Consider the following 15873-nt stretch of genomic DNA (forward strand, 5'->3'; position numbering starts at 1 on the left):
GGTAGATCTAAAAAGAGAGATCGTAGACTAGAAGTTACTGAGAGCTAGGGGTGAGAGCCTGTGAAACCCATTTTCTTAAAAAGAGCAAAACAAAACAATTATTTGAAAATAATTTTAGATTTTTGAAAAGTTGCAAAAGTAGCACAGAACTCTGTTTGCCCTTCACCCCGCTGCTCCCAGTGTTAACATCCTATGTTACCAAACCAGAGAAAACGCACTGACACAAGACTGAACAAAACCAGAATGCCCCTGGTTTTTCCACTCACGCCCTTCGCTCCGGGATAGAATCCAGGAGCACTTGCTGCATTGAGTAGTCCTGGTTTCATCCCCTCCCATCGGGGACCGTTCAGCAGACTTTCCTTATCTTTCATGAACTCAGTAATACAGAAGGCCTGGCCAGTTACTCTGCAGAATATGTTGTCACGTGGGTTGGTCGCGTGTTTTCTCATGATGAGGCTGAAGTTACACGTTTCTGGAAGAGCACCCCACAGTGATCTGATCACCTTCTCAGTGCCTCATGTCAGGGGAGATGTGATGTCTGTGTTGTTATCGGTGGTGCTAACCTAATCACCCGATCGTGGTAGTGTCTGCTGGGTTTCTCTCCTGGGAGTTACTAGTCTCCTTTTTGTAATAAGGAAATATCTTGGAGAAGACCTGAGACTAAACAAATATCCAGTTTTTTCCTCAAACTTTCCCCTGCAGATTTTGCATCCATCAGTGGGGTCTGTAATAATAATGACTGTAGAGTTTCCCTAGTGGTGATCATCTGTTTTTCTCTGTCCTTCTGCATTTATGAACTGGAATTCCTCTACCTTGAAAAACTGCCCCTTCCCAACCATCCATATCATTATGTATATATATTTTATTCTGTGGATTACAAAATAAAACTATCATTATTTATGTATTGTTGTTCAAATGGTGCTAGCCTTGACCTCTTAGAAGCTTTAAATTATATAAGCAAAACATATTCTCATGGTAAAAATTACAAGCAAAGCAAAGCACAGCCCATATCTCCCTAACCTTCAATCTTAGTTTATTGTATTGTGCAGGTAACAACTTTTGGTTAGGCAAGTATCCCTCACCAACTTTTGCTTTCCTTCATTTTGTTCTGTAATATAAATGGAATCATAGAATATTTTCTGCCCCCCCCCTTTTTTGGTCCTACCTTGTAGTATGTCTTAAAGCAGTGCTGTTCCTGTGGACCACAGACCGCCACCACCCCCCTCCCCATCCCCAGGTAAAGAGGGCCTTGATTTCTATGTTGAACAGAAAGGCTCAGAGTTGCTGCCTGTCTCCTCTAGTCCCAGAGGCCCTTTAGGGGATGGGGCACAGCTTGGTGGGGACAGGTGTGGCCTGAGACTGATGAAACATGTCTGGGCTCAAAGGGGAGGAGGACTTGCAGGGAAGCCTGGGTGGGCTAGCCTGGACTGGCGGCCAGGACTCCACGCCCCCGGCAGCCTCTTCCCTCTTGACTTCTAGAAACACACACATTTGTAGATGAAATGACCCAGTGTCAGAAATAGGCATCGAATTAATTCCGATTGTTTCCTAACCTTCACTCTTCCCCTCCCCCATGCCTCCTCCTATGTGAGCGCACGTCTCTGGGATTCCACCTCAGGGGATGCTGCTGGGGGAAAGGGTCAGGCATTTTAGGTTTTAATCCACATTGCTAAGTTGTTCTTTAGGAAGGTTCTACTGATGACAAATGCACTTCAGGAACACAGGAGCAGTCGATCCCCAGCAAGCCTCACACAGGGGTCTTAGTAATCTTTCACATTTTGCCAAGTTGATGAGTAAAAATGGTAGACTGTCTTGCTCTGCAGTGCTCCCATTCCCAGTCAAGCTGTACATCCGTGGCTTCCTGTTTTGGATTACTCCCTCCTCAGGGAGTCAAGGTGTGAGCAGCGCTAGCGGCCGGTCTCAGAGCCCTTGGGCCCAAGTCTGAGCCCGGACTCCTGTGTGACCCCGGGCGGCTCACCTGACTTCGCTGCCAGTCCCTCACCTGTATGACAGGGTAACCAGTGCCTACCGCACGGGCTCGTCGGGACAGTACGTGAGCTAACACCTGCTTCACTGGGAGCTTGATTTCCTAAGCACAAGTTCTTAAACGTTATGGCTTCCGACACAGGCTGCCGAACAGATCGACCACACACCGTACTTCCCTGGCTTACTCCGCGCCTCTCTCACAGGGAACGCTTCCTCCCCGCGAATCTCCACAGGGCACGTGTCTTTCCTTTACAATCAGAGTCAAATCCTGGGTGTGGTGGGGGCTGAGTGGAAGCTAAGGAGAAGGAACAGATCAGTTCAGATGCCTGACACGGACCTGGCATGGAGCCCCCCGTCCTGTGCGACCACATAGAGGGCCACACATGATTTAGTGGTTGAGCAGCTGTGGGTCTGGCCCTGAGCTCCCTGCGGGCAGGACTCGGGTCCAGTCCACCTGCATCTGCACGGCCCACAGACACTGCTGAGAGGTCCAGGCCCGTCAAAGTCTTGCGAATGGATGGAGTCCATTACACGCCCACCAGCGGGGGTTGGCAGCCCTCTCCTGGAAACCCTATTGACAGCTGCCCCCTCACCTGTGACATGAACTTCTGCCCCTGACCCTCTACGGTCCCTCATTTAGGACCTACCAGGGGTGCATTACCACCTGGGGAAGGCTGGTCATAAACAACTAGGACCTAAAAGCCCTGCGCTGAGGGCCTTGCTGAGTAGGTAGGTATGTGCTATGCATGTGTTATTACAATTTGACATGAAAGCGCCTGTTCCTGAGAGTGTCTGGCCTTTGCCATGTGCTAAAAGCTTTATAAGCAAATATCTTGCTTAAAACTGACCATCACACTATAGGTTTGGTATTATTATTGTTACCCAAATAAGGAATCAGAGACTTAAGAAGGCTCAGTGACTTGTCCAAGGGCAACAGAAAGGAGGTTAATGAAGCCAGGACTCAGCAGCAGGCCACTCTGACCCCAGAATCTAGACCAGGACTCTTGAGACACCCAGGCAGCATCATGGAGGGGAAGAGGGAACACAGATTAGATCAAGGGCTACAGGAACTTGGAGCAAGGACACTGCATTATGGACCCCTGAAGTGGCAGGGCCAAGGGGAAGCCAGAGCAAGTGGAGAGGGGCTGGGGGCAGTGTGGCACAGCGGAGGCCCCATGACCAGCGGTAAGGGCGAAGTGCACGCATGCACGTGTATGCCCACGCACAGAGGCCTGACTGATAAGCCTCGTCATGGATCTTATCTCCCCCAGCAACCCAGCGCTCCCCAACGATGAGGGAGAGGAGGCAGGAATTCCTGCCTCTGGCCAGGTGACCAGCGCTGGAGCAGTGGAGCAAAACAGTAATGAGAAAAAGGGCCAGAGGCTGGGATGAACCTGTTGACTCAACCGGCTGAATCATCGCCGTCTCCTGGCTGGCTGGGGCCTTCTCCCAGCCCTTTGGCACAGTTGTGGTTACAAACTGAGCAGGTCTGCGTGGATGTGGAGCCCCAGATTAGCTGTCATCATCTCTAGGAACTACCAGAAACTGAGCTTTGCATCTGCTGAAATGCTGTTTATGAGGCAGTAAAAGCCAGAGCCAAGCTGCCTGACTGTACCCCGGTCTGGCGTGGGAGCCTAAGCAGGGAGCTGCTGCGAGAGTGCTTAGGAAAATGATCGAAAACAGTGAAAGAAGCTACGCTGGCTGGCAGCGGCACCCTGGTTTCTGGCAGGCGACGGTACTCCTGTGGAACCCCAGGGCTCTGGCTGGGGTTTTTAGCAGCTGCCACGACCTGCAGAAGACAGTGGTTCCCTCCCACAGGGCCTGACGTGTTGCCACATAAGCAGAAAAGGTGGGGTTGGGGCTGCTAGGTTCCACTTTGGGGGACGACGCAACTTTTTTAAAAAAATAAGACATATTTCATGTAACATAAAACTCACCATTTTAAAGCATACAACTTGATGGTTGTTTGTAAAACCACAAAGTTCTGTAAGCTCACCACTATTTAATTCTAGAACATTTCCATCACCCCCCCGAAGATATCCACGATATCCGGGTATCCAATTCCCTCTTTCCCTCCGCCTTGGCAACCATTATCCTACTTTCTGACTCAATGGGTTAAGAGGCATTAACTGTTAAAGTCAGTATAAAATACAACTTCTCCGTGTTGCAATTTCTCAAGCAAAAAACAAAACAAAGGAAAACAAAACAAAAACCAGTAGAAGCCATCCCACAAACAAAAAAAGCAGGATGTGGGATTATGTAAACTGTATAATCTCATATATATATGTATATGTGTATACATATATACATGGAAAACATACATCTCATTATGTTATATGTATGTAATGGGAAAAAAATGCCAAGATTACATTAATTCTCTCTTGTAGGGGGCAGTCTTGCTTCTTTATATTTTTCTCTACTTTCCAAATTTTCTAAAATGAGAATCTAAAAATGAAAAGATGATAAAATACTCATACATCAGTCAAAGTACAGTAAGCAGGTCTATTCCTGAGATTCTAGTTTCTCCTGATAAGAAAGCTCCTGCCTTGAGAGGGGCTTTATCTTCTCAAATTTTCTTTTTCAAGGAGCTATCCAAAAGGTCACAGCTACTGCATTGGCCGGGAATCGAACCCGGGCCTCCCGCGTGGCAGGCGAGAATTCTACCACTGAACCACCAATGCTCCACCTGCGGGGTGCTGTGTCTCCAGCTGTTTTGCTGCTCTGGCTCACCAAAGCGATGCACAGCTGTAACCTGACCCTAGAGCTGGTCCGGCATATGGAATGCTGCTGCTGCTCCGGCCAGCCAAGGCCAGGCCATGTGCCTGACGTACTGCTCAGATGTTCAAGAGAAGTTGGAGAATGGCGACGGGAGAAATTCTTAGAAATTCTTTTGGCTCCTGGAAGTAAGGTTCCAGACCTGGGTCTGTTAGCCTTAAAAATGTGCATCAGCCTCATATCAGTTTACTCTCTGACTCCGCAAAGGAGAACATCAGCTCATCAGTGCCCTCTCACAGAAGACAGAAGCCTCTTAGTAAAAAAAGTCACAGTTTTGAGATAAGATTTAGAGAATCAGAGTTTGAGTTTGAGATAAGATTTTGAGATAAGATTTAGAGAATCAGCTCCAGACTCTAATTGACATAAGAGTGGTTTTCCTCATGTTTTGGAGAAATAAGACAACAATGTCAAAAGAGTCTGAAAGGACGGCAGAGCCATTTCATTTTGCGAAGACCCCGACTTGGGCAGCGCAATCCCCCAGGACTGAAGAGGCTGCATCCGCAGCATTCTTAGCCTCCTTCCCGGAGCGGCCGGCACAGTCAAGGTAGCCAGCTTCTGGGCAGCTGGATGTTTATGGCCAAGATCCACACAAGCCCTGCCACCCGGACCACTCTGCCAGGCCCCAGAGCTTCCCACATTGGAAACAACCATTTCCTGCACCCGGACACAGAAAAAGGTTTTAGAAAGGCTTAACACAGATCCTGGTTGTGTTCCCTGTGCCCGTCTGTAGAATGGAGAGAACAGCTACTGCTACCTCCCTGGGTAGTTACCAGAATTAAATGAATTAACACCTGGGAAGTCCCCAGGGCTGGTTCATGGAGGCCCCACATCAAGTCAGCCTGGGAGGGCAGGGGCAGGAGGCAGAGCCCACTCACCACTGGGTGTCCCTTCCTGCTTGGCCGGGGAATCATCGGGGTTGGGCTCTGCCTGCCTCTGCAGCACTGGCTTCGGCTCGTCAGGCTCGTCATCCTCAGGGGTGACCAGCTTCATCAGGCTTTGGTTGCACACGTTGGCCACCTCTTTGATGCCTGAGTCCACTGATGTAAGGAGTAGCCGCACCCTAGGGGTATTCCCTAAACCTGATGTCATTGGCTTTGGTCAAGAACTCGGTCCCCCCCAGGAGTGGATTAGTGGACAGTCTGCCCTGAGTCCCCGCGAAATGCTCTTGTCTTCTTGTAGGACCTTTCCCGGTGGGCTTCCTTCCAACAGGACTCCCCAGTGCAGTGTGAGCTTGTGGGCTTGCAATTGTGGGACCTGGAAGAGCTGCTCCAGATCTGTACGCAAGCAGGAGAGGCCTGGGGGCAGCGGTGGTAGCACCATGTCCCTGGTGCCACCCCAGCACCCCCATCCGTGTCCTGCTCTGCTGCTGGCTTCCTAGGTGCCAGGGGCTATCTGGAGGTATGATGGATCATAAGGGAACCCCCATCCTCCCACACCAGGGTCCTGCAATGGCCCAGCCTCCTTCGGAGCAAAGGATACTTTTCTTGCGGTCGTCGTAGGCCAGGCAGGGCAAGACAGCCGTCAGGATCCCGGAAGAGTAGGGCAGCATCACCCGGCCAGCCAGCTGGATGAACTCCCGCATCCAGCACATGGCCGTCAGCTGGATCAGGTCATCTGGAAGAGGAATCGGGGGGTTGCAGGAGGGTCGGCTCGAGCAGCTGGAGTGCTGCCTCCCACTGGGCAGAGCCTGAGGAAGGGACTGGGGGAAACCCGAGGGCCTGCACTGCTTCTAGCCTCACGGATACTCTCCTGCCTTCCAAAGATCCACGCAGGTGCCAGGTGGGAGGGCACCACAATGTTGCCGCAGACTTAAGGGCGGCCAGGATTCGCCACCCTCTGCACCCAGAAAAGGGCTCCACAGCTGCTCTCGTCAAGGGGTGACTTCACTTCCCCATTGCTTGAGTCTGGGCTGGCCTTCCTCCTGCGGCCAGCAGAGGTGTCAGAAGTGAAGGTGTGGTGGGTTCAAGTCTAGGCCTCCAGAGGCCTTAATCCCCTCTACCGCAGGTCTTAGGACCTCACGGATGTCATGTGAATGCATCTGGGCTAGCATGCTGGACGATGAGACCCATGGACCAACGGTCCCTGCTTCCCAGGCCAGCTAACTGGGAGACATGAGTGAGGCCATCCCAGACCATCCGGCCTCAGGGGACCTCTCAGGGGACTGTGGCTGTATAACCAAGTGCTGCTAAGCCTGGTCCAGGTGAACGGCGCTACCAAGCTGACCTAGAGATTCCCGACCAACACTAAGTAGCCCCGCTGTGAGGCAGTCAGTTCTGCGGGGGTTTGATACTCAGCAGAAGCTCATGGATAAAGACCAACCTGCAAGTGTTTCAATTCACAGTGAAATGCCAAGCTTCCCAGCAAGACGGTCTCTAGTTCTTACTCCAAGGTCAGACCAAGTGCAAGGGCCTCCACAGTGTTGGGAGGACCTGATCTCCCTCCCCCAGGGACCCTCCACCGCACTGCCCCAGTCCAGTTGGGGGCAGGTTCATACTCCTACTGGGGCTCTTGCTGCTTCCAAGTTGGTGGCGGTGGCCATGGGTCCTTCATACCCACCTGTGGTCTGGCAGTGGATCACCAAGATGTTGGCCATCTCTGCAAACTTAACACTGGAGGGATTCTTCTTAATTTCTTTCAGGAATTCTCCAAGGACCACCTCACACCTACCAATGAGAGGAGGAGAAGGAAAATAGCATACACCAGCCAGGGCTGGAGGACCCTCTCCTGGAGCCCGCTTCTGCTCTGGGGGGGCCCTCTGAGAGGGGACCACACTTCGCAGCTGCTGGATGGCTATTTTCTAGAGGGTGGGGGTAGACGAGCTCTCTGCTTCCCTCGAGGCAGGAAGCACATGAGCCAGGCCTGAGAGACTGAACTTCTTCCCCCGCAGCCACCCCTCTGCTGGGTGTGGGGGGGGTGTGTACCGAGCAGCTGCCCACCCCCTCCCTCCACTCACATTTTCCGAATCTCTTTGCCGTTGTCTCCCAGGATCTGGAAGAGCCCATCCAGGATCTCCGGCAAATAATCCAGCAGGTTGATGTCTGGCACAGACTCCAGAACCAGGATCTGATCCAGGGAAAGAAATCGGGAGGGAAAGTTATACCAGCCTAGGATCCCTCCTCACCAGTGCTCTGGGGCTGGGCAGGGAGAAGGTGGCCCTGCTGATGATGTGTTTCACGGCCCTACAGCAACCCCCTCCACTGCCCCAGACAGGGCTTTTGTTAAACATGCAGGAGAACGGTGACTTGGCTCCAAGGGAGAAGGGAAAGGACAGACAAGGCTCAGGTATGGCTGCTGACAATGGCACCCCCAGCTTTAAAGAGGCATGGGGGTGTTTCCCCGGACAAGGAAAGAACTGCATCATCAGGGGCAAACATGACGGGCTCTGGGGCAGACCGAAATAAGCGTGTCTGGATGACCTTATGTAACTGGCCCTTAGAGGTTTAACAATGAGGCTACTCTCAGCCACAGGAACTGCCCAGGCTGTGCCAGAGGGCAGATTCTACTGAACCAGAGGCTCCTTGTGGCTGGAGAAACTGTCACGGGGCTGGCCCTTACCCAGGAGATGATGAACTGTCGGGCGTACTGGTTGTTGGAGTAAATCCTCTCCCTCAACAAAGGGATGAAGCCCACCAGGTCGAACTTGTTGCTTTCCGTCACAATGTCCTGTGGATCAAAGGCACATGAGCTGCTGAGAGCCAGAGGCTAAGGGCAGCCTGACCTGACTGAATTACGGGCCCAGGGTCTAGCTCCAGGGGTCAGGGGGCCGCAGATGAAAATGACAGAGCTCCGGCTACAGAGGAGAGGTCCCAGAGCAACTGCCCTCGCAACAGGCCAAGGGAAGAGCAAAAACACTGGGGTAAAAGCAGGAATCAGAGTCAAGAGGAAAATCATACAGTAAAACCCTACATCTGATCACACGCCCTGGTCAGCTGACCATCAGCAGCACTGTCACTGGGAGCAGGGTGGGAATGGGAGGGGATGGCCGTTCTTCCTTGTCCTGGGTGTGGCTAGCAGGAAGGGATGTTTGGGGTGATAAAATGTTTCTGTATTCTGATTGTGCTGGTGACACAAGTCTGTACACCTGCCACAGAACTGTACACTGAAGGCGTCTGGACGGCTCAGCTCGTTAAACGGCTGCCTTTGGCTCAGGTCATAATCCTGGCATCCTGGGACTGAATCCACTTCTCCTTCTCCTTCTACCCTTCCCCCTGGTTGTGTTCCCTCTCAAAAAAAAAAAAAATACACAAATCAATGAAATAAACAAGAAATGTACACCAGAGTCACTTCTACTGTACATAAATGAAAAAATTTTTGAAAAATAGGAAGAGCGACCCCAAAGACAGAATTTATAAGCTGTATAGACAGATGGAAGAGACAGATTCCAAAATATAAGTAGGAACCAAGTACTACCTTTAAAAGGCGGTCTAGGAGCTCAGATCCACTCTTCACATTGGGGTCTGGGTCTGCAGCCAACTACGAGAGATCCAGAAACAGAGAGATGATTACAGTCAATATACAGGACCAGGAAGCTACTAAAAACTCACAGAGCCAAGTCCCTGGCAGGAACCTCCTTCAGGGACTCAACCAAAGGATGGCAGGGAGGTAGGTGGGGAGGTAGGGGCAGGCAACATGGCACGTGGCTGAGGAACGGACATGCGCAGACTTCTGGTTCCGCGCGGGGACCTCTGGCACCGGCTGCCACCAGACCAGGTACTGGGTTCCCACCAGCCTTCCTCGGGGGTTTCCCATCCTAACACACTGGGTCCTTGCTCTGCTCTGGGAGGCGGGGACTGAGGCAGTGGCCCGGGGATAACTGGGGCGGTCGGCCAGGCTGCAAAGCTTCGAGGCCGCTCTGCCCAGAGGTGCGCCCAGAGGATGCTATGTCAGGGGCTCCTCGGCCTTTGTAAGCAGAGCTTTTTCCAGCGCTTACGGGCGGTGCTGCCCTCGTGGGAGAAATGCAGTATGTACTAGGGATTCACCGTTTTCGCCTTCTGTAAGGGAGGCTGGGACTCCTCAAACTACCTGTGTTTCTGCTACACTCTGGGGGACTGACACTTTCATCAACTGTGATAAAAATCAGTTACTAGAGAAGTGGGAAAAAAATAAAAATCAAACTTCCCTGCAAGGCCATGAGACAATGATGAGACTGCACAGACGGCCGGCGCCCGCAGGCCTGCGTTCATCCGCTCGCCTGCCTCTGCGGGGAGGGGCCCCAAGGGTCCCGTGGGGGCCAGGCAGGCTCAGGCTCAGGCCGGCCCTGGGCAGCGGGGGCCAGTCACCTTGCTGAGCCCGTCGAAGAGCACGTTGAAGTGGGGCAGCACGGCGCCACGGGCCACCTTGACGATGTTGTATAGCGCCTCGCACGCGTAGTAGCGCAGCCGGCTGTCGGCATCGTTGAAGCAGGTGAGCACGGGCTCGATGAGCTCCTTCAGGTACAGCCCCGAGTCCTGCAGGCAGGGGGACAGGAGGAGACACAGCTCACGGTGGGCCAGGCCATGGGCCCGCAGCCCCCCACCCAGCCCCAGCAGACATCCCGGCTCCCCTGGAGCGGCTCAGGCCTTCGGTGGAGGCCTGGCTTTGGGCAAGTCGGCCTCCCGGGCCAGAGGCCACACGGGTCTCAGGGTGGCGAGGATGGCGGTAAAGCAGAAGTCTGCGGCAGACCACTGGGGCGGGCGGTGAAAGCAAAGGCCACTGCTGCTGTATCTGCCCCTTCAGGAGAAAGGCCCACCTTGCCCAGTGCGATGGAGCAGGCGGCCAGGCCGATGAGGCCCCCCTTCCGGCTGTGGGGGTGCTGAGACAGGGCAAACTCCTGAGATAAGGTCTGGATCACATGCTTGATTTGCACGGTGTTGTTCTGGGCCACGAACTCCCGGACCAGCCTGGAGAGAGAGGAGAGAGGGGCTGCAGGGCAGTGGGGTCAGGCCTCCCCTGCCCGGCTGCTGGCTCCAGGGCCAGGGATGGGGCAGGGAGATGACCCATTTAGAAAGAGGAATCGGAAGTCCTGCACCTCAGGGTGGGCCTTTCCCGGTTCCGCTGCCGACTGGAAGGTACTGGCGGGGTGACAGGTCGTTTCCCTGTTCTGGGTCACAGTTTCCCTCTGTGTACAACAGAAAGGGGAACGGCAGACCTACCTCACCTCTGGGAGTCTGAGAGAATGCAAGGGAATGTCTTGCTGGGGACCAAAAATGGCAACACGAGCAGCTGGTGCACCACCCTTATTCGACACTGGCCCCGCCCCCCAATCCCGCACCCGAGAGGGCTTCTTTGCGTCTGTGCCATCACGTCCATGGATGGCGCTGCATCAGGTTCCAGTCCAGGGGCAAGATCCACACACAAACAAGTGAATGGTGCAATGTGCTGTGACTGATACAACGGGAGCCAGACAAATGCCACGTGCTCGTCTTCTTGGGCTGAACAGGAGGTGCCCTGTGGTCACCCTGGAGGATGATCCCACCGCAGGCCCTGCCCGGAGAGGCGGGGAGCAGAGGGAGGCCCCGTTCTGTCACAAGCCAGATCTGCAAAACACCCGCAGGCGCTTTTCAAGTAAAGGGCAAGGTACAGGAGAGAGACTGGCCAAAGGCAAAGAGCCCTGAAAAACATGGTATATTTAGAGAAGGACAGGAGTTTGGCCTGTGGAAGGAATGGCCAGACAGTTCAAGGAAGACAATCCAGTGGCAGTTTTCCAGCAACAAGATGACATGCTCAGATCTATGTTTTAATTAGGTTATTCCCGGTGGCAGCCTGGAGAGGCTAGGCTGTGGGGGTGTGTTTGACGGGAGACCGAAAAACCTCAGGGTCAGGAAGGAGGCCTGAAACACGCCTGAGGCAGTGGGAAAGAGCAGGAGGGGCTGCTTTACTTCGAAGACAAGAGCATCAGGAGCCCATGGAACATGGAGGCCAGGAAAAGCAGGTTGGCCTCCAAGGTGTCCACCTGGGAAGTAACGCTGAGGGAGAAGGGAGGTCTCAGGGAGGCCCCTGGCGTGGAAGGGAGCTCCTGTGGTCACGCTGGGGGACGATCCCACGGCAGGCCCTGCCCAGAGAGGAGGAGAGCAGAGGGAAGCCTGATTCCATCACAGACCCGTCTCCGAGAACTGATCCCCAGCTCCCCAGATAACTGATGCGGAGTTAAGGTCAGGGTGTCAGGGACATCTCCCCAGAAGTGCGATTTCAGCCGGACCTTGAAGGAGGCAGGGAGAGAGAAGGAAACAGGGCCGTTCCGGGCAGGAGGAAACATTAGAGCCAAGGCGAGGAGGCGGCTCTAGTCAAGCTTGTCTGGGGCCCCAGAGAACAGAGCAGCAGCGGGAGACGACCAGGATGGGCGGGCTGCGGCCATCCTGGCCGTCTCAGACTAGGGAGAATCAATCTCGCAGCATGCGTAACGACGAAGCTTCTTACGGGTTTTGAAGAGTACAGGGAAAGTGTCTTAGGGAGCTGTGAGATGGACAGAGCCCATCCCATCGTCCAGGCGTGAGGGAGACTGCTACCAGGGGGGCAGCCAAGGGGCCGTCTACAGACTACGGACTTTTCAAAGCAGCTGCCTGGACTCACCGGCTACCTGCTCTGTGGCCATGGCGGCGGGCCCACTGCTCGCCTGCCGCATGAACGGGGGTCTCCAGTTGGCTCAGAGAATTTTATGGACAGTTAAGTCCAAAAGGTATCAATTCGTCCATGTGGCTCCAGCTCAGTGTCAGGAAGCTGCCAGGAATAAGAGCTGTGCAAACGTAAACGAGCCGCCTCAGGAGGCAATGACCACTCCCCCAAAACGGCTGTTCAATGAGGGGTTGACACAATTTGATGAAGATTTAATACAGCAAGTTATAGTGGGCCAAGCTGAGCACAGCTGTGCACAAAACAGGCCCGGCTCCCGAGCTCGTGGATGTGGGAGCAGGGATGGGCACTTCAGGAAGGTGGTGTATGAATGGCCTGCGAGGTGCCTCTTTTTTTTTTTTTTTTTTTTTTTTTTTTTTAATCTTTATGGGGTGAAATTCCACCGAGCCAACCCCAGGGGGCTGAGGGCTCTGGATGGGCTAAGGGCGTCAAGGTGCAAGCTCAATGCCCCATACGCCAAGCCCCTCCTCCCCCCTCTTCCCAAAGCAGCCTAATAAGGCCCAGCAAGGATGGTTCCCTGTAAACCAGTCTGGCTTCCCAAACTGGACAAACTAGCCAGGTGAGGCAGTGATCTGCTGGAGCTCCCGAGTACCCACAGACACAGCCCCTTGAGAAAAGCCGGGCAGACCCGTCACAGAACAGCTGGAGCATTGGTGGTTCAGTGGTAGAATTCTCGCCTGCCACGCGGGAGGCCCGGGTTCGATTCCCGGCCAATGCAGAGCTGATCTTTTCGCCTTTTTCTGGCAGGCTTCCCCTCACACAGAGATCCTGCTGGAGGAGCCAATCTCCTCAACCCAGCTGGCCTACCGTATGTAGCCCAGGGTGCTGTGAATCTGACCTCACCTCCCTGCTCAGTGAGCAGAGGAAGAGCAGCTGGGCTCTCCGAGGAGGCACCACTGGCTGTGGGGACCACGGCCTTCACACCCTCCACCACTGAGGGACTCTGCCTGGCCGGGCTCCGGCGGGAAGCTGGGGTGAAACCCGAGAACACGGTGGGCATGGAACGGGGATCCACAGATGTGAGGGGCACAAAGTCATTTGAAATCCCCATGTGCTTTTGGCTACTGAGGAGGGACCCCAGCTCTGTCCTGATGTCTGAAGGCAAAGCAACTTCTCTCTCCCTCTCTTTCTTACACACATACCGTCTGCCTCCTTTCTTCAGCCCTGGAGCCGAAGCTCTCTGTTTCCGCAGCTGTGCTGATGTGGCAGCATCAGAGCCTGGCCTTATAGTCTATGAATCAGCAGAGCTATAAGGAGGCTCAGGACGGGGGTTAAAGGGAGGTGCTCACACAGCTGCTCACAGCTGGAGCATTGGTGGTTCAGTGGTAGAATTCTCGCCTGCCACGCGGGAGGCCCGGGTTCGATTCCCGGCCAATGCAAACAGCAGAATTTTTTTTTTTTTTTTTGAATCCCAGAACACTGGATTTGAGAGGTCACAATGCCTAAAGAGTATGCGACTACAGCCTGAGAACTGAGAAGGACTTGTTTCTAGCTGAGTTTTAAATATCTTTGATGAAAAATACTCACAAACATCTAGAACCCATGCCTCCCTGTTCTTGAGGAGGCCAGGGTAAGGGGATCACCAAAGCCACTGAAAGCAGCTGTGCCTCCCGCTCCTGCCAGAGAGGCTGCCCGGGGACTCTGGGTGCCGAGAGCCCTCCTGAGGAAGCCAAGTCGTGCTTGTGCTCAGGACGAGTTCGAGCAGCACCCAGAGCGGGACTGAGCACACCCATGAGGCTTCAGCAGGGCACCCGCCGGAGAGCCAGCCGTGCCTGCGGCATGTGCCACCCCGGAACCGCGGCCTCGCCTGTCTTCCTGCTTCAGGCCGCAAAGGTCCCTGAGCACCTGGCAAGGGCACTCTTCCCTCTCTTGGAGCAGCATACGGATGCGTTCCCTGGCGTGAGGGGCTCTCTGCTGGGGTAAGGCTGGGGAGGAAACGAGGCGGCACACAGGACTTGCATGCAAAGCAGAGACAGAACGATCCGGTGAGAAGCCTGTGAGGGGAGAAGCGCCAGCAAGAGGGAGCAGGCCTGCCATCTGGTGGGGAGGGACCGGGCATGGCTTCGCAAGGGTCATGAGAGAGGCTCTGAAGAATGAGTAGTGTTTGTCCTGGAACTGTTCGGGACCAGGAAGCCCAGACAGAGGAACAGCGTGAACGCTGGCTCAGAGGAAGGAGGGAGGCATCCGGTTTGGCAGAGTGAAGGACACAGGTGGAGAAGAAATGGGTGACAGGGCCGGTGAAGCTGTTCCCGGGCTTGCGCATGGCAAAGGAACGGGCATTTACGTCTGGTGGCAGGGAGGAGCCACGGAAGGTAAGAGCGATCTGCAGCGAAGGGTGGTGAGGGTCCCAATGGTGTCGGGGAGCTCCGAGAAGTCTGAAGGCCTCAGAGACCGCACGGTGCGGGTGTGAGGAATGGGGCTCTAATGCCGGGGCGACAGCCGGCTCGAGCACCAGGGTCTCCGGACAGCAGGGGACCGGCAAGCAGGAGGCTGGTTTGATTTAGCAACCCCTCCCCCACCCCCCTGCCTCGGAAGCCCAGGAGCACCTCTCACATGCTCGACGCCAACACCATCGGCCTCCCCACCCGAATCCTTCCAGGGCTCAACACAGGGCACCTCAGGCCACAGCAAAAGTAGTGACTCGTTTAAGTCTGGAGGCCCCAGAGCCCCGCATACTTGGGGACATGTTGATGAAGACAAGAAAATGGTTCCCCCGGAAGGGGAAGGCATCAGAACACGCGCTCACCAACGCGAGCAGCCTAGAGGACACTGGGGCTGGCTCGGTGGGCCAGGCCCTGGGGCTCCAGGGGGAAAAGCTGTCCCACAAGTCACGGCCATACTCTTTGCCTGGCACTCAGGGCCCCCACAAGAGCACTGGGCTGGCCTCGCTCGTCTTACTGCCCTGTGTAACTGTCCACTCTAGACAGAGCCGCCTCCGCCCTGTAAACCTGGGCCCTGCTCCCTCTGGCCCTAGGGCCCCACTCCCTGGGAAAGCTCCTGCTCCACATCCCACCCAGCCTTCAAAGCCTACAAATCCACCCCCTGCCCCTGCTTCTCCGGAACATCCCAGGAAGGGGTCACTCCTCCTCTGAATTCAGAAGGAGTCAGTGACCCTCTCCTTCTCTTCCCAGCAACACACTGGGGAATGCCACTGTCACTCTCAGGTGTGTATTTCTGTCTCCATAGTCCCTTGACTGAAGTCCCTGAGGACAGACTGGAGCCCCTGCGTCTCTCATGCCACCCCTCTCGGGGTCTTCTGCTTTGTACACAGGACGTGCGGGACAGCCATCACGGCCTGGGGACTGGGTCGAGGGGCCAGCAGCACTGCAGGACACCGCGAGCTGTGGGGCAAACACGGCCAGATCCCCACGTTGCCATACAGGCGACACGGGGCGGCCTGACTCTTCTAAACCTAACCGGCTGCTTAACCACATTGTATCTGCGGGTCCTCAGCCCCGAGTGTTAGGATTCAACTTAGGAGGAGCAAAGGGCACCATTACTGGC

At 54.7% G+C, this 15873-nt stretch overlaps 1 protein-coding gene and 3 non-coding genes across 4 annotated transcripts in view; 2 read left to right on the forward strand and 2 right to left on the reverse strand.

Annotated features, from left to right (window-relative positions):
* Nucleotides 1-15873, reverse strand: part of VAC14 (VAC14 component of PIKFYVE complex) — a 98811-nt gene that overhangs the window by 75739 nt on the left and 7199 nt on the right. The window contains exons 2-9 of the mRNA XM_044255772.1: nt 10490-10640; nt 10041-10208; nt 9172-9234; nt 8317-8424; nt 7715-7824; nt 7318-7424; nt 6241-6375; nt 5637-5789 (exon numbers count right to left, since the gene is read on the reverse strand). Of these exons, the coding sequence (XP_044111707.1) occupies nt 5637-5789; nt 6241-6375; nt 7318-7424; nt 7715-7824; nt 8317-8424; nt 9172-9234; nt 10041-10208; nt 10490-10640 (995 nt within the window). The remainder of the gene's footprint in view (nt 1-5636; nt 5790-6240; nt 6376-7317; nt 7425-7714; nt 7825-8316; nt 8425-9171; nt 9235-10040; nt 10209-10489; nt 10641-15873) is intronic.
* TRNAG-GCC lies at nt 4597-4667 on the reverse strand. The gene has a single exon. It is a non-coding gene; the product is annotated as a tRNA-Gly (tRNA).
* Nucleotides 13017-13087, forward strand: TRNAG-GCC. The gene has a single exon. It is a non-coding gene; the product is annotated as a tRNA-Gly (tRNA).
* TRNAG-GCC lies at nt 13678-13748 on the forward strand. The gene has a single exon. It is a non-coding gene; the product is annotated as a tRNA-Gly (tRNA).

Source organism: Neovison vison, chromosome 7 (genome assembly GCF_020171115.1).
Source record: "Neovison vison isolate M4711 chromosome 7, ASM_NN_V1, whole genome shotgun sequence".
Lineage (NCBI taxonomy): Eukaryota > Metazoa > Chordata > Mammalia > Carnivora > Mustelidae > Neogale > Neogale vison.